The sequence below is a fragment of the Toxorhynchites rutilus genome, chromosome 3, assembly GCF_029784135.1.
Source record: "Toxorhynchites rutilus septentrionalis strain SRP chromosome 3, ASM2978413v1, whole genome shotgun sequence".
Classification (NCBI taxonomy): Eukaryota; Metazoa; Arthropoda; class Insecta; order Diptera; family Culicidae; genus Toxorhynchites; species Toxorhynchites rutilus.
The window spans coordinates 153,893,861-153,921,779 of record NC_073746.1 but is presented as its reverse complement, the minus strand read 5'-3'; the positions used below and the strand labels follow the sequence as shown (position 1 = coordinate 153,921,779).

At 36.5% G+C, this 27,919-nt stretch overlaps 1 protein-coding gene across 1 annotated transcript; it reads left to right on the top strand.

The window, feature by feature from the left end:
* The first annotated feature begins 556 nt into the window (after positions 1-556).
* Positions 557-26,895, top strand: LOC129780555 (REPTOR-binding partner). Its single transcript, XM_055788937.1, has 3 exons — positions 557-738; positions 25,834-25,915; positions 25,988-26,895. The coding sequence occupies exons 1-3, from the start codon at positions 694-696 to the stop codon at positions 26,200-26,202; spliced, it is 342 nt and encodes a 113-aa protein (XP_055644912.1). The 5' UTR covers positions 557-693; the 3' UTR covers positions 26,203-26,895.
* Positions 26,896-27,919: the final 1,024 nt, after the last annotated feature.

Sequence of the window (27,919 nt, the reverse complement as noted above, 5' to 3'; positions counted from 1 at the left end):
GAAGGCATTGAGAACAAAAAAAAAATCGGCTCGGCCGGGTCGGCTAGTACGATATAATGATGCTATTAAGAAGATGAAAGGGAAGATATACGCCGACAAGCGCCGGCATTCCAAACCTTCTGAAATAGTTGAAGGCGATCCTGTAATGAGACTGGGAGCCCAATTTCAGACTTGAGAAATTTACGGTCATCAAAAAGAATGGTAACGAAACGATAAATGCCGATGTTCATTTTCAAACAATGCTTGGTGTCCTTAGTACGGAACTGTATTTTCAAATCCTCATGTTGAATTCGCTACTATAATCTGTTCCATTCATTACCACAGCTATCTTATTGGAAGAAACATAGAGAGACTGAGACAAATGGATGTAGAATAGAAGCTTACAAACCCACAACCCCTGCATGAATCTCGTTTCACACCCTTCTCAACCCCCTTTTGCATAAGATGCTGGCTAGCGCGTGTAAACTCACACTAGCAGAGCACCAAAACGTAAACAGTTGCCTTCGCGACCTCGTTCTTCGGTTCGAGCAGCATTCATTCAAGTGAGTTCGTCATTCGTTCGCTTCTTCATTGTATTATACCGTGTTTCCCCCAAAACAAAGCACGGTCGCGTGTTCGCTGGTGAAAAATCGAAAATAAACTTGTAATTTTTGATCGAATTGTTTGTGAAACTAGTGGAGTGTATTTTGAACAATGGATTACGACGAATTGACAGTGGTCGAAGAGCAGAATCAGTCGGTAAGTACCACAAATTCCTACTAAATTCCTCTTCCATAAGAAACATATGACCATAGCAAAACAAAGATGGCGATGACTAGCGTGTGCTGTTTGTTTTTGTTGTCATCGTGTTGTGTTATGGTAGCGAATTCAAATCAAATCCTACCGGAAATGGCTCGTATGGTGTACTGTACTGCGAAAATCATTTTTAGTGAAAAATTTCTGGGTAATGCGACTGAAAAAATTCCATAAAAATGATTGCAGGAATTGTGAAATCAGATTTTTTTTCGAGATTCTCGCGTATTTATACGCATATTTAGCAACGACCATATACTGAATGATTCAATACATTCAATGCATATGTGTATTGGTGAAGACTTCTTTGATGAAGTAAATAACTATGACGTCGTGTTTTTCTCACGGTTTGTTTTGCTAATGCGTTCTTCGTAATCAATTTGAAATTAGTTTGTATGTGTCCCTGAAGAAAAAAATCCAACTCATCCGGAATTAAATATGGTTTAAATACTTAATTTTTCATAATGTCAAAATTGTGTTTAGGATAGTATGTTGCTCATGAATAATTCAGAAACTATAGAGATGATATCGATAATTATTTTTCCCGGTAATAATATACAAAATGGCTTCCCGGGAGTTGTATTCTATCGATCACCGTTTGAAATGAGATCAATATTTTTATACAAAATTTCTAAATTCAAATTTCAGCAATGTTTTGTCAACCCAGATTAGAGTGAGCTCGTTATTGTAAACCAGAAACAAGCCTTTTAAATTTTACATGTTTGGTAAATGCTTGCTAGGTTTGAACAAAATTTATCGTCATATTATTTTTTTTTGTAGCTTAATATTTGCAAAGCATTACTTGGACTCGATTATATACAGACAGACTTTTTTTTATATTCCAAACATGACTTATCTCAAGAAAAATATGATATTTCAACATTAATTAATTGGTAAGTACAGTAAAATCGAGTAAAATTGTGATTTTTGAAGACAGAACAGGCATTGTTCAACATGTTGTTGTATCGAGATTATGAAAGATAGAAGATGGGTGTCAAAGAACAAATTGTAGAGTACTTAAAGAGCATTAAATGAATTGATGGAAACAATCAAGTTTGTTCTGCATTTTTATTTCAAAATTAATAATAACTAACACATCAAAAACTACGAACTTTTTCGCCAAAATGTTGCTTGAATCCACGAATTCAGCCATTCCATGCCATACCGATATAATGATTCTAAGATTTTCGTGAAAAGTGGTAATTTTGTTCTTTATCACAAAAGATTTTTTTTATTAGGGTGTTCATGTTAGGGTGGTCCGAAAAATCATTTTTTTCCCTTTTTTCTAAAAATTCATAACTTTTGTACTAATGAACCGATTTTGACAAAATACCAAATTGGAACCAATTAGTCTTCTTTGAAAAAATACTACACTTCCAAAGAAGTTTGATTTCGTTTTTGTAATTATTGATTGCATTTGTTTTTTATTGTTTACATGATCTCGGGCGCTTCACTTCATTATATTTTTTCTTAAAGCTGAGGATTTTTTACATAAGATGTCAAAAAATCAGAGGCGTTATTTTTTGTTCTTGGGTTATGATTTTTGAAAATTTTGTCCCTTTTTCCACCACAAAAATTCATAACTTTTCAAACTACTGGACCGATTCAGATGATCAACATATCAAATTAAAGCCAATGAGCTAGTCTTGTTTGAAAAAATATTACACTTGGAAAAAATCTGATTTTTTTGCAATTATTGATTGTAATTGTTTTTCATAGTTTACATGGTTTGGGACCAAGGGCACTTAATTTTTTTATATTTTTTCTTGAAAGCTGAGTTTTTTCACATAACATATCCAAATATCCGAGAGGTATTTTTTACCGTTTATGAGTTATGATTTTTCAAAGTTAACATGTTTTAGTATTCCTATGCGACTAGACTACATCTCTTTGACTAGAATCCAATTTTTGGCGCAATTTTTTCAAAGAAGACTAACTCATTGGCTTCAAATTCATATATCGGTAATCTAAATCGGCCTAATAGCTCAAAAGTAATGAATTTTTGAGAAAAAGGGAGAGATGATTTTTTCGGACCATCGGTTAGCTTTGAAAAATTATAACTTACGAACAAAAAATAACACCTCTCTGATTTTCGGATATTTTATTTAAAAAATCCTCAGTTTTCAAGGAAAAATATAAAAAATATATATACAAACAATAATTATGAAATCAAAATCAAATTTCTTCGGAAGCATATTATTTTTCCAATTTGGTATGTCGATCATCGGAATCCATCCAGTTGTTCAGAAGTAATAATTTAAAAAAAGTCATTTTTTGAAAAAAGTCACAGGAGGGTTGTGTCCGAGACACGACCGCATAGTTGACGCAGGATTCCGTTAGACTATCTGTTGATTTTGGATATGTTGAAGAATTACATCGTTAAACTCTTTGATAATGATTTGGTGGCTCTGAAAAAGGCAGTTTTATTTGGTTGTTGGGTATTGTTTGTTCACTCCACCAATGTTTACCGAGTGAAGTATGGAAGAAGTATGGTAAACAGTCGTTGAGCGGTGCGTATCAGATAGAAGATGCCGAAGTTGAATGACATATGATGAAAACCGCTCTCTTTGACCCTAGACCAGATGCCTCCTGTATTATGTATGGATGAAATAAAGCAAAAAAACTCACCAATGTAATATAAGAAAATTCCTAACACCGAACACAATTATCAAATTTTCTCATCAGTAAAAACATGTTACTTTAATTTAGAGAAAACATATTTGAAATGGAAAAGGTAATTTTGTTTTATAATTTTTACTTTCTGAGTATTTATTCAACCCAATGCGAATTTTAATTAAACTAAAAACACCTAATACTATATGTAGAGCATATGGGAAATCACTTTTTCGAATATTTCTTCATTTTTCCAATTTTTTCTCGCCGCATGAACTTTCCTTATAGAGATGAACCAGCCTTTGGCTGAAAATCTCTTTAATAAAGAAAGAAAAAAAAAACTTTCCTTGGGTGAAAATGAACGCAACAAAAAAGACAGCTTAAACCGAACGACCCGTTCTCGAGCGGGAACACACGTTGGTTTTTATTTATGGAAATTGAAATGAATCGTTTCATATATCAAGTCATTTTTAACACAACTGCTACCATATACAATTTTACAATTACTCTTGTGCTAAATTTTTCACAATACACGATCGGTCACTGATATGATATTTCACGAAGCAACCAACATTGAAATTACAAATTTAAATTTTCTTTGCTAGAATTCATTGTATCACTCACCCTACTTGCAATATAAAAATACTCTCGAATGCCGATATCCCTAGGGCACCTGGGTTTCGATGTCTCTATTAGGGAACACATTTCGGTGGTAACGAAAGCTACCCCTACTTTTATGTATTTGCAATACCGATTTCCCCCAGGCAGCTTGGTTTTGATGTCTCTGTTAGGGAACCGCCGCATGTATCGTCAATTTCGACCAACTAGAAGTGGATATTTCCGTTAGGATAGGGGTTGAGATTTTTTAATTGTTCGATAGTTAGTTTCATGACATATATTATTTTATTCAATATAAAAAATTGTTATGGAGTGCCCAAATCGATTGACGCAAAAATATCATCAATTCATCATGAAATGACTGAGCAATAAGCGTTTGAAATTGGACAATTTTCGCGATGTGCTCGATTTTAGATTTTCAATTTGTACCCCAATATGTTCCCGAAAGACGTAATCCTACGTCAAAAAGACTAAACGTTGATTTTTTGAACCACCCTAGTATGTAAATGGGCACCCAAGTAAAAAAATACGCGTCTGATATTTTGCGATAAGGAACAAAACTGCCACTTTCCGCTAAAATCAGAGAAACCACTAAATCGTTTTGACAGGGAATGGCTGAAATTAGATGTTTCACAACTATATTCTGTACTAAATTTTGTCATCTTCCAAATGGAAGCAACAGAATCGTCTTACGTAGCGTACTTTTCAAAGTAGAGTCAGTTTAAGGCAAACAGAGCACGAAACAAAAAAGAAGGTCAATCATCACATCCTAGAAGATTCCGGAAATATGTAATTTATTATGTGAGAAAGGTATTTTCTGACTTTGAGGGGATGAATCAAAGATTAAATTCTTGTTATATATTTAAAAAACAAAAAACTTCGTTGCGCAAAGGTTTCAAAACTGTTCTTTTGAGCTTGCCTTGGTTGGACTGAAGGTCAAATCTAGTACAAGGCGGACTGGATTATGTACAGTTTTCAATTTTATTCACTGTATATAATACAATTGGTCGGCGTTCGGTCAGACTGGACTAGGTAACAAAATAAGAAAAATATGAGTTAATAGTGGCAAACAAACAAGAATTCATCTTGTTTTTACATTTTACTTTAACCAGATTTACAACATAAATTTATTTTGACTGATCAGCAAAAACAAAATCGGAAAAGTAATCCATTTTTCAGACAATTCATAGTTATTGAAAAATTGTTCGAACATATTATATCTTATTCAGACAAAGTGGACCAAGTGCCAGAGAGTAAAAAATTATAATTACTAAACTTTTCATGATCGATTTCAGATACAAACATGACCCATTCCAGCGTGACGTGACAACGGTTTGACTCACTAAAAACAGTTTTTTTCGTTTTCATGTATACATCACACGATTTCCAAATGGTTTAAAAGTGAATTTGAGAAAATTTCCTACAAGAATCTTCAGTCGGAGAATATTCTGCAGTTGAATTCGCTTGTTGCCAGCCCAATACTTTTGTGACGTGACAACACCTGTCTTTTTGCGGATTCCGACTTTTGAACATTAATGTTGTATTTTCAGTTCCGTTTCAATACATACAAATTAACTTTGTTCTATGATTTGGCAATGAAAGATGAACGAAGATTCATGTATACTCAGTTTTTCAAAAAATTCGCAAGAACATGCATTTTGACGGCATGCATTTTGTGACGTGACAACGCGCTCTGTGCGAATAAACAGTCTCCACGAAGCGTTGTCACGTCACACAATCAATAAGTTGTATTAAATAAGATTTTCATCGTATTGTAGCAAGCGATATACTATTTTTTATGTTTTTTTTATTACTCTGAATACTTCTTACTTTTCTCTGAGATCTCCCCTTCCCCTTCCAAAAGTCCATCCTATAGGGGAAAGTGGTCCTAACGCAACCGTGCTTCCTACTGAGTTTTCAATGGTGTCATAACGCTGACAATTTAATAATATGGTGAATTCTCTTCATTCTAGCGTTTTAGTGCGATTTTACGTTTTCATTCCTCCAGAGTCAGAAAAGACATGTATGCAAAATGAGTTCTATGTTCTTTTAGTTTGTGAAACATTGCGAAACAAGGAAACTTTAATTGTTTATGGTATGTTCATCAAAAAAAGCTATATAATTTGAATCTACCTGTTACCTGTAACACACGGTATGTCTTTATTTGGGAAAAGTCGGGGTGGTCCAAAACCGACCTCCAGTTTTTATATTGTGATTGTTTAACACGTTCACTCTGGCGCTTGCCGTCAATGGCTAGCACAATCCTGGTTCATCGAGTGGCGTTCACTACAGGGGGATCGCATTTGATCTTGCTATCAGAAACTTTTGATAAATTCACAAACCTGTGCAAGGGCGTTTATGTTTGGGTATTGAAGATGACTTTGACTTTGAAGTTGACTTCGATCGTTGATCGTTAATCGTTGATGTTTGCGTGTACATTTGTATGTGCACTTTCTTTGTATAACTCCACACACGTCGCTCTAAGGCTAAGTTCTTCCCACTCAAACATTATCTCCCTCTCACTTAAATCCTGTCTCTCACTATCAAACATTATTCTTTTTTTATTCCTCTTCGTGCACCCATGGTTATATGCCAACATTACCATTCACGATTGTATTGTGGGATTTCATACCATTCCCGGCCTTTTATATCCGTTTTTAACGAACCGGAAGTCAACATCCTCGATTCTAAAATGGCATCGGAATACGATATTCGACTTCCGCTGGTAAGCCCATGTCGTATGGGGTTTCCATATTTTTTTAGCATTCAATAATACCATCAGCAAACCGGAAGTTGAAATAAGATTATATTTCATATTATGGAATCTACGTTCATATATTGTTGATAAAACATAGGAGAAATATCATTTGTATGTTTTGAAACGAAACGGTAATTAATGAAATTAATCATCAATGTTCAACAGTCCGAAACAGCAAAAAGTCAGGTGTTGCCACGTCACAAAAGTATTTAACTGACAACAAGCCAACCTAATTATGAAATATTCTCCAACTGATGATTCTTCTTGGAAATTTTCTTAATATTATTATAACATTGCTTAATTTTGTGTGCTTTATCCATGAAAACGCAAAAAAGTGTTTGTAGTGAGTCAAAATATTGTTTGAATGGATCGTATACTATTCGTGACGTGACAACAACTTCTGGAGACAGTTGATACTCCTCTATTTGTGGACCGATCTCAACCAAATTTTGTGGGCTGTTGACTTTCACTGTTTGTTCAGAGAAACCCAAGTATAAAAATGTTTGAATCTATGTTCATTTAATAAACTAAAAAAATGCTCTATTTTTGTGACGTGACAACGCTTCAAAATACCTGTTTTTCAAATGCTTGTTTCTCATAAATTACAAAATGAAACGTAGGCCTACCCACGGCTCTTCAAACAAGCATTTAATCACCCATTCAATGGTATATAGGCATTGAAGTTTGGTTAAGCATGTGCAGAGATATCTCAAGAAACACAAAAATAGAGAAAACCTAAAATATTTTAAATATAATTAAGTAGTTTTTTAAACTCACCTCTCTCAAAGGTTGGTGCATAAAAATTAAATTTTTTGCAAAAAAATTATGATATAATTAGTGCTTATTCAAATAACGTTTTCAATTTTCTCCTAAAACTAGATTTGAAATTTGGTTTTCTGGTGCATAACCTCATGGAATGGGTCACATGGTCTTTAATTGATTGCAAGTATTCTTTTTCATAATTACGCTAACCCGTTTGTCGTTAAAACATTTTGACGTAGGACTACGTCTTACATTAAGGGTGCCAAATCAGAAAACAGGTCACGTTTTTATGAAATAAAGTTAACGTGAACCATTATTTTTGCTACGAACGGATTTTAACGATTTGCATACCGATCGAATCGGGATTTTTTAAAGATTTGTTTGATATGCTATATATCCCATAGTCTGTATATGGTTTAAATTGGTGAAAATTGGAAGCATTCCCATTTCCCCATACATTTGTTCTGTCGATTTGTATGCTTTCCCGAACAGAGCTGTCAATAACGGGCAACTTATGCAGTCGCTAGAATAGAAACAACGAAGAGGGATAGCGAAAAGAGAACATTTGCGAAATAAACTCCACCAAACTCCACGTATAAATATTGCATCTCCTTTGAGGAAAATTCTCAGAATCTTTCTGTGCTCGAAACAACAAAGGTCGCTTATTCTGCTCGTTTTGTGTTTTATGTTTCCCCTCGAGCTGTGAACGCTAGCGAATATTTCACATGAAGTGCACACAATTATCCGAGCCATGACAAAGCAGGCGAAAAAAAAAAGAGTGCAAGAGTGTTGCGCAAAACTTAGAACTTGTTTATTTCCTGTACATGTGAATAGCACACCTTCGATATCTTCATCGCCGCAACTGTGTGCATCTATTAGACGCGTGTTTGATGCTTGTTGAATGGCGATGCACAGAAGATACCTCTCGTTAAATACTCAGTGTAATGCGTGCATTGACATAGAGAAACAAATTGTGACATATGACCAATTAGTGTATTGTTCTAGCGAAGATAAGAAAGAATCGTTGCTTCTCGAAATGATTCTACAAAACCACACAAGCCATTGAACCTTTTCAGGGTCACCGGAACTTTTTACTAAAAAGTTGTTTATGAAATTTCGACGTATTCGCAAATAATATCCGAAATGATAAACCAACAAATTTAAAAAAAAAGGATGCGTAGTCCTACGTCCTAAGTGGTCGTGTCTCGGATACAACCTCTCGATTTTTTTTAGAAAATCAAGAATTGTACTTCTAATACATACTAATCGATTATTTTTGTAAGTGAAAAACTGTTTCAAGCCATAAAACCGGTTTGTTTTATTGTATAAGTTCAGTGGAGGGAATTGTACTGAATGAATGATATGAGCTAGCTTGCCAATTAATTTTCGCATGGACGTTGAAATATCATATTTTTTCTTCAAATAAGTCATATTTGAAATATAAAAATAAAGTTTTTTAAAACTGTATATAATCGAGTCTGAAAAAGTATATAATCGAATCGTATATAATCGAGTCTGTATAAAAACGAGTCCGATCTGTATCACGTAATGGTAACAAAAAAAGTGATGAAAAAAACAGATTTTGCCCCTAGTAAGGTCGGAACATCTCCGGTGTGCGTTAGCCATCCTAAAGTCAGGAACAGGTTAATAAAACTAGATAAATTTCCACGTCACGTTGGCCCTGAAAAGGGTCGCAAAATTAAAAATGTTCGAGTTATTATTGCGAAAAATGTTCGAGTTATTATTATTGCGTTAGGTTAAACATTTCGTGAGCTACATATCATATTTATCAGATTTGCAACGTTAACGAAATTGGGTTGAATGCTCAACAAGAACCCCTTATATCTCCAAACTTCAGTGTCGTTTTTCTTGAATTCGTAAAAATGTCACATGGTTCGGTCTGACTTAACACCGACCGTATGATATAGAAATTTATAATCTTGGTTAGCTGCACCCTGCTCTCAATCTCAATAAAGCAGGCAGCACTGCGCTTTAACTCCATTCCCGACGCCCCATGTGCTTTTGGTACATCGCAATAGGAATCCCCCCGCAAGCATACTCCGGGTACTAGAGTTCATGTTGGTCCCATTGGCACAAAGAAAATATTAGCGGCACTCGCTCGTATAGCCATGTTCAAACAATTTTACTACGCATTGGCTTGGCGTGTTCGTTCGTTCGTTCGATGTTTTCGCGGGCTATCTCGTCGTTATCTCGCGCTTTCTGCTTGCTACATAGTAAATACGCGTCGTGCATGCTGCAATGTCTCGGCAAAGTATCCGTAGGTGGGGGATAGAAAGATGCGTCGCGTTTGACCCATCGAAAGAAGGGGGTACGGTTGCTCTTGTCAGCGACATTGTTGCGATTATTACGCAGTAAGCGAAATGGGTGCGCAAAACTTGGGATTGTTGGGTTCGAAATGCATTTTGTTTTGTCTTTCGCTTTTGTATGTCGAGCTAATTTTGGCATCTCTGAGGGTTTTTTCTTCAATGAATATAGCATATTAGTCAATGCAACAAGCATTATTTCGGGTAGGAATTTGGCTCTATACATAATAAGTGAAAGAGTTTGTCAAATACATTGTTAGAGAAAATGATCGATTGCCTAATGTCGCGGTAGGGCCATGCGATAGAAAACGCAATTGTATAGGAAGTTATCTTAAATTTGTGGCATTTTTTCAAGGGGCAATCGTGCTTAGGAAGTATGTTTTTGAAAGGTAATGAAAATAAAACTGTGGGAAGTATACATTTGAATGTTTCTAATTTTCGAATTTTTCAAATGATTCACTGGGTAATCCAATTCCAGCGTGACGTGACTCGCGTTTTGACTCACTAAAACATTTTATTTCACACGTAAGTCACACGATTTCCAAAAATTGAACGAAGTCAAAGGCAATTGAAATCATCATTGAATAATCTCCAAATGATGATTTCCTACAAGAATCATCATTTGGAGATTATTTAACAGTTCAATTCGCTTGTTGCTAGTTACATACTTTTGTGACGTGACAAAACTTGTTTTTTTTGCGGCTTCCGACTCCTGAACATTAATGTTGTATTTTCAGCTCTGCTTTGTTCTATGATTTGCCAACAATAGATGCACGTTAATTCCAGAATATTCAGTTTTTCAGAAAACTTGCAATAACCTTGCAAAAATTGGCATGGAATTTGTGACGTGACAACACACTCTGTGCGAAAAATACAGTATTCACAAGCTTAGTCACGGCACAAATTTAAAGAAGTTATTCTCCTGAATTCTTCCCACTTTCCTCTGAGATCTTCCTTCCACTTCCCCTTTCCCTTAATAATTATTCACACTCTAGAGTTTGTTTATTTGGTACATAACCTAATGGAATGGGTCATTAGTTTATCGAAAATATTAACTTTTGAGAATATTTTGGTTTTGAAAACAACCTTCGATGTTCTCATTGGCAATTGTCTTACTGGCTCATCTATATACAGCCATTCCATGGCGAACCGATATAGTGGTTCTCAGATTTCCATGGAAAGTGGTAGTTTTGTTCTTTATTGCAAAATATTAGACTTGTTTATTAGATTTAGGTTGGTCCGAAAAATCATTTTTTTAAACTTTTTCCCATGAATGACTTTTTTTTTTTAAATCACTGAACCTATTTAGATGATCGACATATCACATTGAAGCCGATGAGCTAGCCTTTGAACTTGCAAAAACAATGGGTTTTGTTTTCGTAATTATTGATTGTAGTTGTTTTTGTTGCTTTAATGGCTTTGGACTAGAGGGCACTATATATTTTTTATATTTTTCCTTGAAAGTTGAGGATTTTTTACATAACATATCTCGGTATCAGAGATGCAATTTTTTTTCGTTTTTGAGATATGATTTTTCAAATTTTACCGGTGGTCTAAAAAATCATTTTTCCCCTTTTATCCAAAAATGGCTTTTTGCAAAAAAAAATCCAACAAATTTAAATTTAATTGAACCCAACACCTATGTCCTTATCAGCCGTGAATTTACAAGGGTCTTCCCGCGTTACTAGATTTCGATAACGGTCGGCTGATGCGATCGTTATCAAGCCCAGACAGCTGAGCAAACCCGAGACTAATTTTAGCCAACACTTCAGGCCCTTCATAATCGGGGTACAAACATGTATACTGGAACTCGCAATCAGATCTGCCACAACCCAGAAAAATCTCGTTATAACCATCTACTTAACAGATAAGTTTACGAGTATTCCGGTTGGGCTATCCCCAGCATCATCCCAGCTTCTTCATTAGCCCCTTCAAATGAGTTTTACTGCCCTTCTAAATGAAGTTCATTGCTCTTGGAAATTAGTTTTCTTTTGCCTTTGTTCAATCTCAATTTTCTATGTCTGTCAACGCGCGCGATGCTCAAACTTTTATAGACGTCACAATATTTTCAAATTAACTAATAACTAAAAAAACAAAAAGTAATCTAAATACCATCATTATTCTAGTCAGACAAAAATAAAACAAAAACACATGCACAAACAAATACAAAAGTATGATTCTATCCGTCATCACTTCGTCAATTTACACAATAACACTGACTATCGAACAGGTCACAATTTCAAATCATTCTTAAAAAATCCTTACAAATATTTCGGAATATTCTGAGGTTTGTTGTTATTTTTGCTTCACGGGACAGTGTATTATACAACCGGTACCCTTTATAAAAAATTGAGTTTTGGGTGCAAGACATCCGGAAGTTCATAGTTCTGAGGTCACTTGCTTTTCTAGTGTTGTATTGGTGTATATCCAGGGTGGCCACCCATTCGGGAAAAGCGGGAAATGCGGGAAAAAAGTCGGGAATCGAAACCCATCGGGAAAAATGTGGGGAAAAAGACGGGAATTGTTTCATGAAGTCGGGATTTTTCGTTCGCCCAGACGCAGCCTTGATGGACGAGAAAATTAAAATGTTCAAAAAGTGTTGAAACTTGAACTAGATTTGTAATAACGCAATAAACATAAAACGATTAATTCATGTTCTTTTCTCTTATGGTTTTCTTATGGCATACAATAGAAAAATTCGTATCTTTGAAATAACAGTAGTTGATAGTTGAAATGTGTATCCAACATACGGGTCGAAACAAAACAAAGAAAAAGGAGTCAGATTCTGTGTCAGCGCTTCTTACTTCGTATCGTCATGTTTCATCTTGTCTTATACGCTCCTATTCTTGCTAAGCATTTTTGTCCAGGATGAGATTTAATTCAACTGACTTAATTACTTTATTTGACTTACATTGAATCAATTGTAGAATTTTGATTGCATAGAAGAGTCGCATTATAAATTTTTGGTTCAACTCAGGAACTTATCATAGAAGGTTTCCGAGACGTGTTTGAAATATGTTTGGATGTGATCAAGGAGGGTCTGTTCAGTTATTCTAATAAATGATTTTTTTTGAATACAGGAAATTAAAGGTGGGGTGGATCTGATACGTTTTAAAGCATTTCAGGTCCCAGGTAAATATATTCCAGAAACGATCCCGTCTGTATCTCCTGAACCCTACATTCAACCCAAAATCTGTTGCTAAGAAACACATTCTTTATCACATACGGAACATGAAAACAATAAAGTAAAAATATTTTTGCAGTTCGGGTTTCAAAAATGAATTCTTAACTAACAACACAATATTATCAAATTTTCATTTTTGAGAGTCGGAAATTTCGTGAAATCATGCGGGAAAAAGTCGGGAAAAAATGCGGAAATTCAAAAATTGAAATTGAGTGGCCACTCTGTGTATATCTCTTCCATATGTTATAGTATTCTGTAAATGATTCGGTGTCATTCGATTCGTCATTTTAAATATAAACGTAAGCGTGCAATATTTTATTCTCTGACCTATTGACATCCATTGTAGGCATTCCAACATAAATCTCCGTGGAGTTCGCCGATCACATTTTAATATCAAGCGCATGGCTTTGTTTTGTAGCATTTGCATTCGTTGCATTTGTCTCTTGTTCGCAAGGAACAAAACGGATGCACAATAATCAAAATGCGGAGCAATCAATGCTTTGTAAATCGTCATTTTACTTTCAAAGGTCAGACATCGATTTATTCTACGAAGCACTCCGTATTTTTGAGCTGCTTTCTTTATTGTGTAGTTAATGTGTTCATTAAAGTGTAGTGTTTCATCTAAAATAACACCAAGATATTTTATTGATGACGCCCTCTCCACCGATTGTCCATCAATAGTTATATTAAAGTAGTTACTTTCAAAAACACGTGTCGATACAACCATGTACTTAGTTTTATTAATGTTTAATTTTAACTTCTTCCATTTCAACCAGTCATCTAGATATTGCAGTTCATGGTTCATTTTTATGCAACAATCTTCCAAAGTATCTGCCACAACGAATATTACTGTGTCGTCAGCAAACAAGTTCACATCGCTATAGTTTAACACCTGTTTAATATCATTTATGTACAATGAGAACAATAATGGCCCCAGAACACTTCCTTGTGGGACACCCAAATCAACTGGTTCCGCCGAAGATTTACAGTCTCTATACCTAGTGATCTGTGTTCGTCCGTAGAGGAAACTCTCAAACCAATTTAATGCAGATCCTACTACAAAATAACTGGAAATCAAATCTATTAATTTTCGACGATCAATTGTTTCGAATGCTCTTTTTAAATCAATAAAGACGGCCAGAACAACTTTCTTCTTCTCGATAGCTTGCTTCCATTTCAATAGCAACAAATTCAGAGCCGTTTCACATGAATGGTGTTTCCTGAATCCAGATTGTTAATCAACCAAAATCCCGTTTCTAGTTATGTGCTCCAAGAGCTGCTCTTTAACTACTATTTCTAGAATTTTCTCGTACATTGGTAACATGTTAACTGGTCTACGGTCTTCTGGCTTAGACGAATTTGGGATTTTAGGAATAGGTATGACGATAGAATTTTTCCAGCTATGCGAATATTCGCCCGGAACATTGATTCATTTACTATGTAAAGAAGATGCTGCTTGATAATATCAAAAGCATCTATCAGCACTTTTTTGCTGACATTTTCTACTCCTGCACAGTTAAAATGAGATATTGGTCGACCTTTCGTAGCCTTCGAAATTTTTGCAACAATTGATTCGGACCATTTCTATTGCCAAAAAAGATAATTATAAAATTTTCAATAGTTGATATGAGAGCTTCAAATTTTCCGTACATTTGTGAAGACCGCAATGCGTTTCCCTAACAAGTTTTCGACTGCGATTGTTACGTATCTTGTTCGAAGATATTCAAAAGCAAGAACATCGAAGCGTAATCCACCATCAACTATGCGTTTGGGTATAACCCTCAATCTTTTCAATTTTGAGATATCATACTTGCATATTTCGATCAGTTTTTTTTGTGAACTAAGACAATATGCTTTCAATCAAACCTGTAACGAATCCATTTAGCGCATTTTTCAGTTTTTATACGCTTGCTTGAACGTTCTAGCAAGATCTTTCGATAACAAAATTATTACCCTTGCGTCAATATGCATCAATATTTTGAGAAATAATTATCGTACATGCAGTTTTGTGAACATGCGTCAATTGTTTGCTTTAGCGAAGAGAAATTTTTTTTTTAATTTTCGTATCATTGTTTTAAAATTACCGAAAATAGGGTTTTTGCTGTTTTTTCAAATCTACTGTAATTCTACAAATATTGCAGTAAGCTGTCAGCAGGTTATTCTTTGTTCTATTGTATCCCAAAAATCCCTGCAAATTTCGGTATTGATCGAATATGATTTCAACTATATTAAATTGGTTATATCTCGAGAATGGTTTGTCCTAGAACGTTAGAACGTTATACATAGTTTTTCATGTAGAATCGCATGTAGATTCCACTTTTTATGTTACTTTTCCTATTGGGAGCACAAATAAGTTTTCACCCTTTTTTTTGTAAAGTTCAACGTGTTATTATGAAAAGAAGAGAAGTTACAGATTATTCAAAGTACTGTCTATGGCTAGCTATAACCTTTTCTCATCTTTCTGCTAGCAAACGGATTCCACGCTGAAAGAAGGACAAGTCTTTTGAGGCAATCCAGACATCGACCCATTGTTTGATATTATCATAGGAGGAAGATCGCTGTTCAACCAGGTCATGTGTCATCGACCGGAACAAATGGTAATCGGAGGGAGTGGCTGGTGAATACGGCGGGTGGGGTAGGATTTCCCATTTGATGTTCTCCAGGTAGTTTTGACAACAATTGCAACATGGGGCCGAGCGTTGTCATGTTGCAGAATCACCTTGTTGTGTGTATCGGCGTATTGCGACCTCTTGTCCTTCAGGGCTCGGCTCAAACGTATCAATTGTTGCCGGTAACGCTCTACTGTGATGGTTTCATTTGGTTTGAGTGGCTCATAATAAATGAGTCCGAGCTTATCCCACCAGATACACAGCATAAGTTTGGAACCATGAATATTCGTTTTTGCGGTTGATGTTGATGGCTGACCGGGCTTAACCCAAGCTTTTTCACGCTTAGGATTGTCGTACCGTATCCACTTTTCGTCAACAATCACGATTTGGTGCAGGAAACCTTTTCTTTTGTTTGCGGTAATGCAAAAGAATTCGCCGCAAAAACGACTTTGCTGGAACGAAATTCCTCATTTTTGGAGTGATAGGAAAAATATTGTTTTGACTTTGAGGATTCAATACGCATTGATTCTTCAAGCCTCAACCCTTATCTTTATAATGAAGTTGTGTTCAGTGTGGTCAAACAATTGGGACTTATTTGTACACAGTGCATTCAAAAAGTTCCAGGACTACCACGCGCTAAAATCGGGAAGTGGCGTTATCTCTGCTCCAACGCGCGAACTACTTTCCGTCAACTTCTGGCCAGCTACCGTTTCTAAGGTGAACCGCTATCTCGATTCAGTAGCTAGTTTTGGCTGATAAGAGTAACGCAGTGATTTTTTGTCGCGTCACAATTTTAATTATGGAGTAGAGAGCCGTCATCAAATGTTGTGCCTCCAGAGCAAACAGTGAATGCGGTCTTCCACAAAAGTGTCCTGGAACGATTATTGGCATGGACACGGCGCGTACCAGACCGATCTGGAGAATGGTTTTTGCTTCATTACTATGCGCCCGCGCTCGCCGCGATTTTGGTAGTGCAGTTTCTAGCCAAACGAAAACACCCATCCCCCCTATTCTCCGGTCCTCTCCCCGGTAGACTTTCTCTTGTTTCCGCTTATGAAAGGAGACCGTTTTGACGATGTTCCAGGCATTCAACGAAATGTGACGCGTATTATGTACTCCATACCGGCTAAGCAGTCTAAACGCGCCGTCCGAAACCTCTACGAACGTTCAAAAATTTGTGTGGAAAGAGAAGGCCTATATGTAAAAAAATAATATCTAACCTTTTGAGTATCTCGTTTTTTCTTTGTTTTAAAAAATAGTCCCGGAACTCTTTGAATGCACTGTGTACACCCAATAAATAGTTACGATTTCACAAAGTATGGAAATTTCGAAAAAATTCTAAAATTTATATCTTTATTTTGGGTGGATAACCACGGTACCACTGTAACAGTTCGGCTGAAAAGTATATAAGGTAATACAGTAAAACTATTTTTTTTGCAAAATTCAATTTTATTATTCAACATAATTGCCTTCGAGGGCGATACATTGATTATAGTGATCTTGCATCTTTTCGATACCATTTTTATAGTACTCTTTCCTTTTTTTTTCCAAAATAGGCCTCAGTTTCGGTAATCACTTCATCATCGGCCTTAAATTTCTTGCCAGCGAGCATTCTCTTCAGGTCTGCGAACCGAAAATAGTCACTGGGGGCCAAATCTGGAGAATACGGTGGATGCGGAAGCAATTCGAAGCCCAATTCAAGCAATCGTTTTCATTGATTTTCCATTGATTTTTCCATTTTTTTTTCACAATAACAAAAGTTGCTTCACTCTCTATGCTGTAACTCACGAACCAATCGACCGAATGCTGTCAAATTTTGACACGTATCCATTGAAAGATGGTGCTTTGTGATAGTCAAGTAGATTTTTGCAAGAGGCGCCATCTAGCCGTCAACTTTATGAACTTTTCAGCCGAACTGTTACGTCAAACTTTGTTAAATTGAATTCTTTCTAATAAAAATATACAAAAAATATCGAAGGGAGGGTGTTTTGAGACATAAAGGTTTTTAATATAAATTAATATAAATTCAATTCATTCTTCGAGTAAGATTTTTTAACGTTATTTTTTAAATGTTACTTTTTCTAAATGATTAATTTGTTTTCCAACAAACATCATATTTTAATCAGACATCTGGATTTTGAGTTCCGATTTTTTGAAAGAAAGATCAATGATTTTGAATACGCTCCTTTTTAAAAATAAGTCGTTATTTAAATTTTAACCAAGTTTCAAAAAAAAAAACGGAGAGGGTCGGGTCAGCGGCCGGCTGATTTGTGGTCGAATTGCTCAACTATAAAGTGTATTTCATCTCCAGGTATTGATGATCAGTTACAACATTTCATAAATTATTGTTCTTTTAGTTTGTTTGTCGAGTTGTATATTTGCAGTTGAGCAGCGTATTTCTTAACCACAACCACTCGATTGTGGTCAGACGCTGTTATGAGCCGCTTCTAACATGAAGAACAAACTTGCTCTCCTACGAAGGGTTTGGTCGTTCTATTTGGCGCTATCCAGTCAAGGCAGGTCTATCTTCTCGAGGCTGAACATTCGAATTTTACTCAGTATTAATATTTTTAAACGCAGGTTATGTAGTAACTGTTTCAAAAAATCTGAGATTTATCATCTAAGATTGAGTATCCCACATATTTGGCATCGCTGCCAGCCTGAGTAGTGATTGGGAGAGCAAGAGTGTACCTCAACTCGGTGCGCTGAAAAGAGCGAGTGCGAGAATTGAAAAGTGGACTGCATAAGAAGACTGCTTTTAGCTGTGGGTCGGTCGGTGAACACGAATCAGTTGCGTTTTAAATCTTTCCAATGTAATATCACATTGGGAACCGCTCTCGGTTGACCGTATCCGTGTGCCCACTGATCAGTGTGTAACCTGGTTCAGTCCGTGTTCCGACAGCGGCATTAGGGCGAGTGTGGTTGAATGAAACGGATGTGTGACTGAGCATCGAGTGTCCTGGAAGAAAACTGGCCGATCGGTGTGCGTCCGACCGTCGAGATCTAACCGGAACTTGAGACGTAGTTAGTACCTGAGTGGGGTCATTCGTTGGGGGCGATTTTCAATCCGATAAGCAGGTCAGTGTTTAATGGTAAATTCATTATCTCTGTCATAGAACTTACCCTAAATTGGTCATTTTGCTGGCTAACATAATTCCCATCGCCGTTGCTAACCCACCACTCGAAGCCGGCATTCTAAATTGCGCCTCTCTTTCGGCTTGCTCTCGTGAATGACGCTGCTTCGCTTCAGTCGCAAAACAGCTATTACGTCGTAAAAAATCTGCAAGCGAAATGTGACGAATAGAGGGTGGCGTAGAAAGCATAGCGCCGCGACGCGGTTATCCATCTGTGAAGCGCGATTCAACATGCAACCCATTATGGGTGGGTGAGTACGCGATAGCTGCCTTCAGTGGCCGTTAATTGCGTATAAAGCGTTTGAACTCTAGCGGGCAGCAGTGACGGCAGTAGCGTGCTGAATGCAGTTGCACTATCTCGTCTCATTCGCCTTGAGAGAAGGATGATGTACTCGGGAAGGTTATGTGACCGTTTAGGGATTATGTATATCTTTGTATTATGGTCACATCGACAGTGAATCTCCGACAGTTTAGCTTCGATATAAATCAATCTCGAGCTTGATAGGATTTTCGTTCGACATGATGATGAATGTTTTATGCTATGAATTCATGTTAATGCGTATGACTGTACAAGAAATGAACAGACTTGACCATCATTGAGTGCCGGCGAAAGCCTTCGACGAATTATTTTTGTCAACTGATTCAGTTATTTGGAAGCTACAGAAGAAATAAGGTTTTATGATATCAGTGTGATTCTGCTCAACCATAAAAAATAGAGGAGCGGAGTGCGTCATCGAAATTTTAAAATTTTTTAAATGATGAAACTTTGTGGAAAATCGACGCATCGAGATCGGTGTAAACAATTTCGATGCTTGAAGTTTCTAGTTCTAGAATATTATACGTACAAGTAGCTATACATTAGGGTGCCAATGAAAATGGTCATCTCGAATTTCAAAAAGTTACCTCATCAAAAATGTTCAGCATCTCTAAATAACACCCTATTCAAAAGTATCAGCTCAATCGGACTTAGGGGAGAGTGGTGCAAAGCGGTCAAAGTTTTAGATTTTTGAAAATGGTAAAATCACCCAAAGAGAAATCGGGTTTAAAAAATTTTTTTCGATGCCAAATGTCTTAAAATTGCATGAATTGTGAGATTTACTGTCATCTCAAAAACAAATTTTTTGTCAAAAATCGACACTCTGGAACTTTCCAGACATTCATTGGAAAGCAACTCTCATTGCGCATCTTTTTCAGTACATGTCAAAAAGTTGAAGCGTAAACAACATAATTTTTGCCATTTCGAATATGTCGAATTTCGTGTCAACGAGAGTGGAGTTCGTGTTTTTGCGGGGAGTGTTACTTCATTACTTCAATATGAAGAAAAAAGCTGCGGAAAGTCGTCGCATTCTGGTGAAAGTTTATGGTGACGACCGCGTCCATATTTTTTGTCGAAGCATTTCTTGCTTGGAAGTCATCTCGATAACCACTTGTAGGATTGGATCGCCCAAGAAAAAGATCGATCTTGATGGATCGATTTTCTAAACGGCATAGGGATAGATTCACTGATTTAATCGTTATCAAAGAATCGATCTTTGAAAAAACGAATGTCTTTTTTCTAATTTATTTACATGTTCTATATAATTGTCATCTTTTCTTTAAAATGGAATAAATATTTCACATTGCTATTCAAACATCAAAGGCGTTTCATTTTGATTCTCAAAATAAAGAGTAGTTTCCAGGGCATTCATCTTGAACCTTAATGGAATTATTTGATAAAAAAAAAATTAATATTATTAAAAATTCAACAACTGATATTCATCCAGAACTCCGCGGACATTAATCCAGTTCAATCCAACCGTGTCAAACGTCTTGCATTTAGTCGAAATCTTGGTAGTAGTCCCAGTTCTAGAATAGAACGCTTCAGTTGGTCCTGATGTCACTATCCCACCTCGTCACAATTTTCACTGTCAGCCTAGTGATCGTGATGGTGTAAATATAACCTTTGACCACTTGTTTTGCAATGACCAAACTTAAAAAAAAGTTTTTCCTAAGGGTGGGTTTAGACTAGTGATATATTCATGTGAAGAAATATGATGAGATTTATAGAAATCGCATCAACCGTTTACACTAGCGTGAACATCTACAAATAATGAATACATTCATATTATCGGTGAATTTATTCACCTGAAGCGTCCAACTTCAGTGATTTCCTACAGTGAGAAATTCACAAGCGTTTACATATGCTGAATTTATTCAAGTTATATATACCTCGAATAAGTGTATCATATTCATTCTCACCCGTTTACACCTATATTTACACGTGAATAAATTCTTCTATAGCTATAGAAGTTATAGATAGATCTCTCTAATGTAAATCCGCCATAAGTTTATGACCACTAATTTGATAACTTTGAAAGGGATCTAGTGGTTATGAAATTTGTCAAGTGGTGTTTGGGGAGTTACTCTAAGATCGAAGAAGTAGGAGGAAAAAGATTTATCGTCACATTTTTTCGGGTACAGTGAATCGATCCAAAAAATCGGAAATCGAAATAGAAAAGATCGATCGATCGAAACTCGATCCAAAATCGCCCAATTCTAACCGCTTGACAGATTGTAACGAAATTTTGCACATGTAAGCATTACACTCTGAACTAGTTTTATCCATTCTTTAACCATGCAATAAAAAGTTGTGCACAAAAGAAAGCGTTGCATTTTTTTCAGTACTATCTTTATTCATATATCTGAGACAGCAGAGCTCCGATAATCCGAGGAATTGAGTGGCAAAGTAACCGCTGATATTGAAAATCATGGATAACGCAATAAAAGATTAACAATTTGACGGCTATGGTGTTTTTGCCAAAAAGTTCGTAAAAACCTGGAGGGTCCAATGTTTGATTCTTATACTAGATGATGCCAGGAACCCATCTAGCATAAAATATCATCCCCATCTGCCATATAAGGGTAAAAACTTACCGTGTGTAGTACTGCACACGCGGCCCCAACTCAAGGTAAACGAGTAAAATAACGATAAAAATCATTATAAAAAATCAAATTACATTTTTTATAAAATTATTTCAAACTCGTAAAATGCCTTCTATTAAAACAATCCAGACATATTTTTTTCTGAGCATTTCGGGCAGTCATAAATTGTAATTGTTAGAATAATACAAATATGTGCTCCCGTGGCCGAGTGCCATCCAAGAAGAATAATACAAGCAGAGAGGCCAAACTATGAGATCGAAGTGTCCTACTATGTATTGAGGGCAGTAGAAAACGCAGTGTGCTGTAGCGCACACGATTGAAATTTTGGAAGATCTCGCGTGTGTAGTGCTGCACTCATGGACCCAGCGGACTAATTTTGAGTCACACATGGCCGTCTAAGTGTTAAAAATGAACATAAAAATGTGTTTTATCATTCAAACAATCATTCAATATTTAATTTCGTTTCATTTTTATATATCTCATCTCATCTCATCTTCTCACCTCATCTGTCTATATATATCGATCTCAATAAGTCCTCGCATAATAATCGCTGCCATCCTCCTAGCATTGAAATCATTTTTCGTTGTACAATTGCCCATGTTGCCGCAGCCCGGAAGACACTCGTTTAAGATGTTCGTCAATAGGGGGTCTCCGTAGCCACATTGGTTGCGCGTTCGCTTAGTAAGCGATCGATCGTGAGTTCAAAACTCAGGGCCCTTATTGACCATCTTTGTGTTGTTACAGAATAACTACGTCCACGCAACAATCATCAGCGATGGAGATCGATCCACGGTCGAAATAAGATCGATTCATCCATACAACTGCTCTGCTCTGCCAGAAACATCGGCCTGCTGTTCTATAAATAACTCAACAATGATCAACAACTGTCTCCACTGTCCGGTCTAATTGGATAATGGAAGAACAGATAGAAAACTCTTCCGCCTAAATGGCTAACTGTGTAAATGTGTACCATATGCAATGGTATAGAAGGGAATACTCTAACGCCGAAAATGGCAACTGTGTTATGTGCTAATTATAGATATGATAAACATGTGACATGTACACGATTAAAATTCGGCTCTGTTACAGCTAAAATGCTAATGAGCCTAAAATAAACAGAAGGGATAAAAAAAAAAGATGTTCGTCACCTCGTCATATACAGAAGTTATTCGCTAACTGGACCATCTTCAACTGGACTTATCTATAACAGGGCGTACGTTAACTGGACTGCAAAGCAGTTATATATCAATAATAGATGTCATCTTCCATTTGAAGTATTGCTTTTGCTGTATTGCAGTCCAGTTAGCGAGTATAATTCGATAATTGTATTGATCTTCCGGCCCAATTAACGAACGATCACTGTATGGGTGACAGTTTCCTCGTTGCTTTCATGAAATTTAAGTGGTGCATGAAATCTTGCAGTTGATTACTTCAACATGTTTACATTCTGAAAAGGCCTTGCTAATTTATTTGATAGAACGAATTATTGCACACAATTTTGTGTTGCATACAACATTTATGTGAACGAAGTTGAAAGAAAGAATGCATAATACATGGTTAATTAAATTGCTCACTTGTTTTATTATCTCCGCTGTTGATGTCACAGGCGAAAAAATTGCTGGATAAATTTGCCGTCTAATGGTCTATCAGCAATTCCATGCCAAACCGATATAGTGGTTCTCAGATTTTCGTGAAAAGTGGTAGTTTTGTTTTTTATCGCAAAACATTATAACCGTATTTTTTTTCATAAGGGTGACGCCCATGGTCCCGAGAATACGAAAACAATAAAAAACAGCTTTCCAGAAAAAATATAAAAAAATATAGCGCCCTTGGTCTCGAGACTATGAAAACAATAAAAAATGGATGCAATCAATAACAACGAGAACAGAATTCGATTTTTTTGCAGGTCTGGTATTTTTTTATAAAAGATTTGAGGTGATTGGTTTTAATTTGATACGTCGATCATCTAAATCGGTCCAATAGTTCAAAAGTTATGATTTTTTGAAAAAATAAAATTTGCAAAAAGAGGAAAAAGTTGATTTTTAGGACAACCCCGAAAATGGAAATGGTGACCAGTGTTGTCTCATTTACAGATTTATCTGGAAAGGTATTGATTTTTTCGTTATTTTTGATACAGATTCTGTACGGTACAGAGTACAGATTTTCGTCAAAAAGTACCGTTTGGTACAGACTTTTACGCCGCAGTATCGCCATCTAGCAATCTAGATTCCGAAAAAACTATGTATAAGCATCATCAAAATTGATATTGATATATTATAACATACATCGTAAGAACGATTCTGCGTAATGTGCATTTGAAAACTCTTAATAAACGTTACATTTCTCGTAGAGTGACCTCCTATATAGAAATCAAAGACGTAGTCCTACGTCAAAAGCAGGAACGGTCCTATTGTTCTTACCTTGTTGTTGGCGATTGAATTCAAATTGGTTTCTTTGAGACCTTTGAGTTTTTTTTGTGGGATCAGTTAAGTTATGAGAATTAAAATAACTTAGAGAGTTGAAAGAAAGGGTTGTTGGGAATTGTTCTTAATTACAAAACAAAATACAGGGTTTTCCATTTCGGGCTTCCGAAAGTATACAGCCCTGCGCTGACAACCGTTTGACATAGCTGTCAACCAAAGCGTCATATCGTTAGTTGAATGTCTGCCATTTTACAATATGGATCGTTTCAGCATCGCACAACGTGTTAATTTTGTTAAATTATACTATAAAAATGATGAAAAACCGGCAAATGTTTTTCGAGCATTACGGACGGATTTTGGTCGTCATGGACGGCCTACAGAGCACACAATCGCTAATGTAGTGCGTAAATTTGAATAAACTGGATCCGTAGCGGATATTGTGAAACCTGTGCATCATCGTAACGTGCGTTCGGCCGAAAATATTACTGCTGTTGCTGCCAGCGTGGAGGATGTGGCGAATTTTGCATTTGGACTTGCTCCTACATCCATATAAAGTCCAACTGGTACAAAAATTAGAGCGTGGTGACCATGGAATGCGTCGGACATACGTCGATTGGGTGAACGAACAACAGCAGCAAAATGCTGAATTTTCGCATCAAATTTTCTTCAGCGATGAGGCACATTTCGAGCTCGGTGGCTATGTGAACACCCAAAATTTCTGTATATGGGGCTCAGAAAATCCACACGTGATTGTTGAGAGGCCATTGCATCCGCCAAAAGTCACTGTTTGGTGCGCATCATGGTCTGGTGGAGTCATCGGGCCGTATTTCTTTGAAAATGAGGACGGCGAGACGGTAACTGTGAATGGTGAGCGCTATGGCCGCATGTTAACCGATTTTTTTTGCCACAAATTGATGACATGTGGTTTCATCAGGACGGCGCCACGTGCCACACAACACGACCGAACATGGCCATATTGCGAACGAAATTTGAGGGACGCATAATTTCGCGTTTTGGTGATGCCAATTGGCCGTCCAGATCATGCGATTTGAACCCGCTAGACTTTTTTTTGTGGGGTTATGCGAAAGACCGTATCTATGCCAACTCTCCGCAAACTCTTGAAAATTTGAAAGACAACATTCGTGAAGTTATGACCGAGAAACCGCCCCATATGTGCCGAAAAGTCATCGAAAATTACCTGTTCCGGGTCAAGGTGTGCGAGGAAGCTCTAGGTGGACATTTGAATGATGTTGTATTTCACAAATAATGGCATAAACCAAACTTTAATTTGAAATAAAAGTTTCATCGAAATTCGAATTCTAAGTGTGTTTTATTCCAATTTACTTTCGGAATTTAAAGTTGGAAAACCCTGTATATATTCTCCATTTTATATGGGACTGGTCACGGAGAGGAGTCTTGGAAAGTTTTAAATTTCGGACGGCTGTTTCTGAGTGGTCGTTTCTGTCAAGAAATTTCTTGCAACAATTTTGTCTAGGAAATTGAATGTGATACAATCGCGAAATGCATTTAAACAACACGGAACAAAGCAGAGTAAGGCTGCATACGAACTGCATTATGTGCATTCTTCCGCAGTATTAAAACTACTAAGTAATGATACCATTCACCTTCGATGCGAGGCCCTCGAGAGATAGTAATGATTATTTTATTTTCTTTACTTTGTCTCACCGTTGCAGGAGCGCAAGGAAAGCGGTAAGCGGGGACGTAAGCCAGGCCGCAAAGCTTCAGCGGAAAGGATCGATATGAAGGCAAAGCTAGGTAGGTGTTAGCTGAGGGGGGTTATTCACAAGGAAACTATTCACATTATACATTCGCCTCGACTGTTTGCAGAACGCAGCAGACAGAGTGCACGGGAATGCAGGGCGCGTAAGAAGCTGCGCTATCAGTACTTGGAGGAATTGGTGAGCGATCGTGAGAAGGCCGTATATGAATTGCGTCGCGAACTGGAGAAGTTGCACTACTGGGCACTGGAGGTCAACGCAGGTCGTTTTCCCGAAGGTGTGCAGGAGCTGCTGGAGGAGCTGGGCGCTCTCAAGCAGGAGTGAGCGCACACACTCATCCCAACAGAGAAAAGGCTTGTCTATGCATTGTTCAGATTTGTTCCTGTGTTTATATTTGGTTTGTCCATATACATAATAAGTTTGTAAAGGTATTTATTTGGTTTGGTTAGGCATACATTTATTTTAATGTTGGAATTGAATAAGTTTTTTACTATGTTACTGTTAAGTTGACGAATATTGCTAGTTTTTTTTCGCTTTTTCGTAAAAATTTTTTTTCACTAAAAAAATTGATAAAAAAATCAAAAAACATTGTAAAACATAAACATAATATGCAAAAAAATCTAACATTTCACTTAAACGTTAATCGTTACCTCAAGTATTGGTAAAATTCAGTACAACCAATTATAGATTACCAAATGTCCTGAAATAACAAATTGATGTACATATATCTTTTGGTCATCATATAAGACAGTGAATGATTTGTGGATTGCAATTAACGAGTGTAAGAGAGAGTTTATGTACATAATGGTACATAAGAAAGTGAAATGATACGTACCACTGGTTATGCAAGGATTTATATATTATATATGAACTGAGTGGTGTGCATCAGTAATCCGCAACTGTTGGAAGAATATTAACCAAAAATAACTATTTTTGTAATACAGGTTTTCAATCTACAAATATAAATAGTGCGCATAATAATACGTCTGATAAAATAGTATTAAAAGTTTGTCCACATATCATTTGTTATCCAGTCGAGTTGTGAAATATCCCAAGTCAGTGTATTGGAAAAGATTCTTTCGGGAATCAAATAACATTGAACATAGAACTCCTACAACGCTACAACGCAAATATCATCTATGGCAATTTTTTTATCCCTTTTTGTTTATTTTGGGCTCATTAGCATTTTAGCTGTAACAGAGCCGAATTTTAATCGTGTACATGTCACATGTTTATCATATCTACTAATTAGCACATTACACAGTTGCCATTTTTTCGGCGTTAGAGTATTCCCTTCTAAACCATTGCATATGGTAAACATTTACACAGTAACCATTTAGGCGTAAGAGTTTTCCTTCTGTTCTTCCATTATCCAGTTAGACCGGACAGCGGAGACAGTTGATTGATCATTGTTGATTTATTTATAGAACAGAGCAGCCCGATGTGTCTTGCAGAGCAGAGCAGTTGTATGGATGAATCGATCTTATTTCGACCGTGGATCGATCTCCATCGCTGATGATTGTTGCGTGGACGTAGTTATTCTGTAACAACACAAAGATGGTCAATGAGGGCTCTGAGTTTTGAACTCACGATCGATCGCTTACTAAGCTAACGCGCAACCAATGCACAATGGTCCAGGAGATGCATTTAGGTGGAAATTAGCATTTAGAGCTCGACAGTTATTCTCTAGACAAAAACTGTCTTAGACAAAGTTGTTACTCATTATAGAGCGCTCGCTTTTATGTAGTCGAAAATAAGGTGACCAAAATTTTCAACGAAATATAAAATCTAACTTTGTTATCTTTATAGATAGAGATAAACATAGTTCGACAATGTTGTAGCTCCAATTAATTGAGACATCTTTGTAGAACAAAGTTTTTCTCTATCTCTTGAAATAACCCATATAGCGCCTTTTTTCTAAGTTACATTAGGGTCACCATGAAAAAAACAGTTTTTTTGCTCTAACTTTTATGCTTCAAATTTTACATGCAAACTGTCTTCGAAAGACTTTTAGAGCTCACTAATACAAATTCTTTTCGAT

Coding starts and splice junctions, on each gene's coding strand:
- LOC129780555 (XM_055788937.1), top strand. CDS start 694: ATGGATTACGACGAATTGACAGTGGTCGAAGAGCAGAATCAGTCG. Junction 739..25,833: donor TCGAAGAGCAGAATCAGTCG/GTAAGTACCACA, acceptor TCACCGTTGCAG/GAGCGCAAGGAAAGCGGTAA. Junction 25,916..25,987: donor CGATATGAAGGCAAAGCTAG/GTAGGTGTTAGC, acceptor GACTGTTTGCAG/AACGCAGCAGACAGAGTGCA.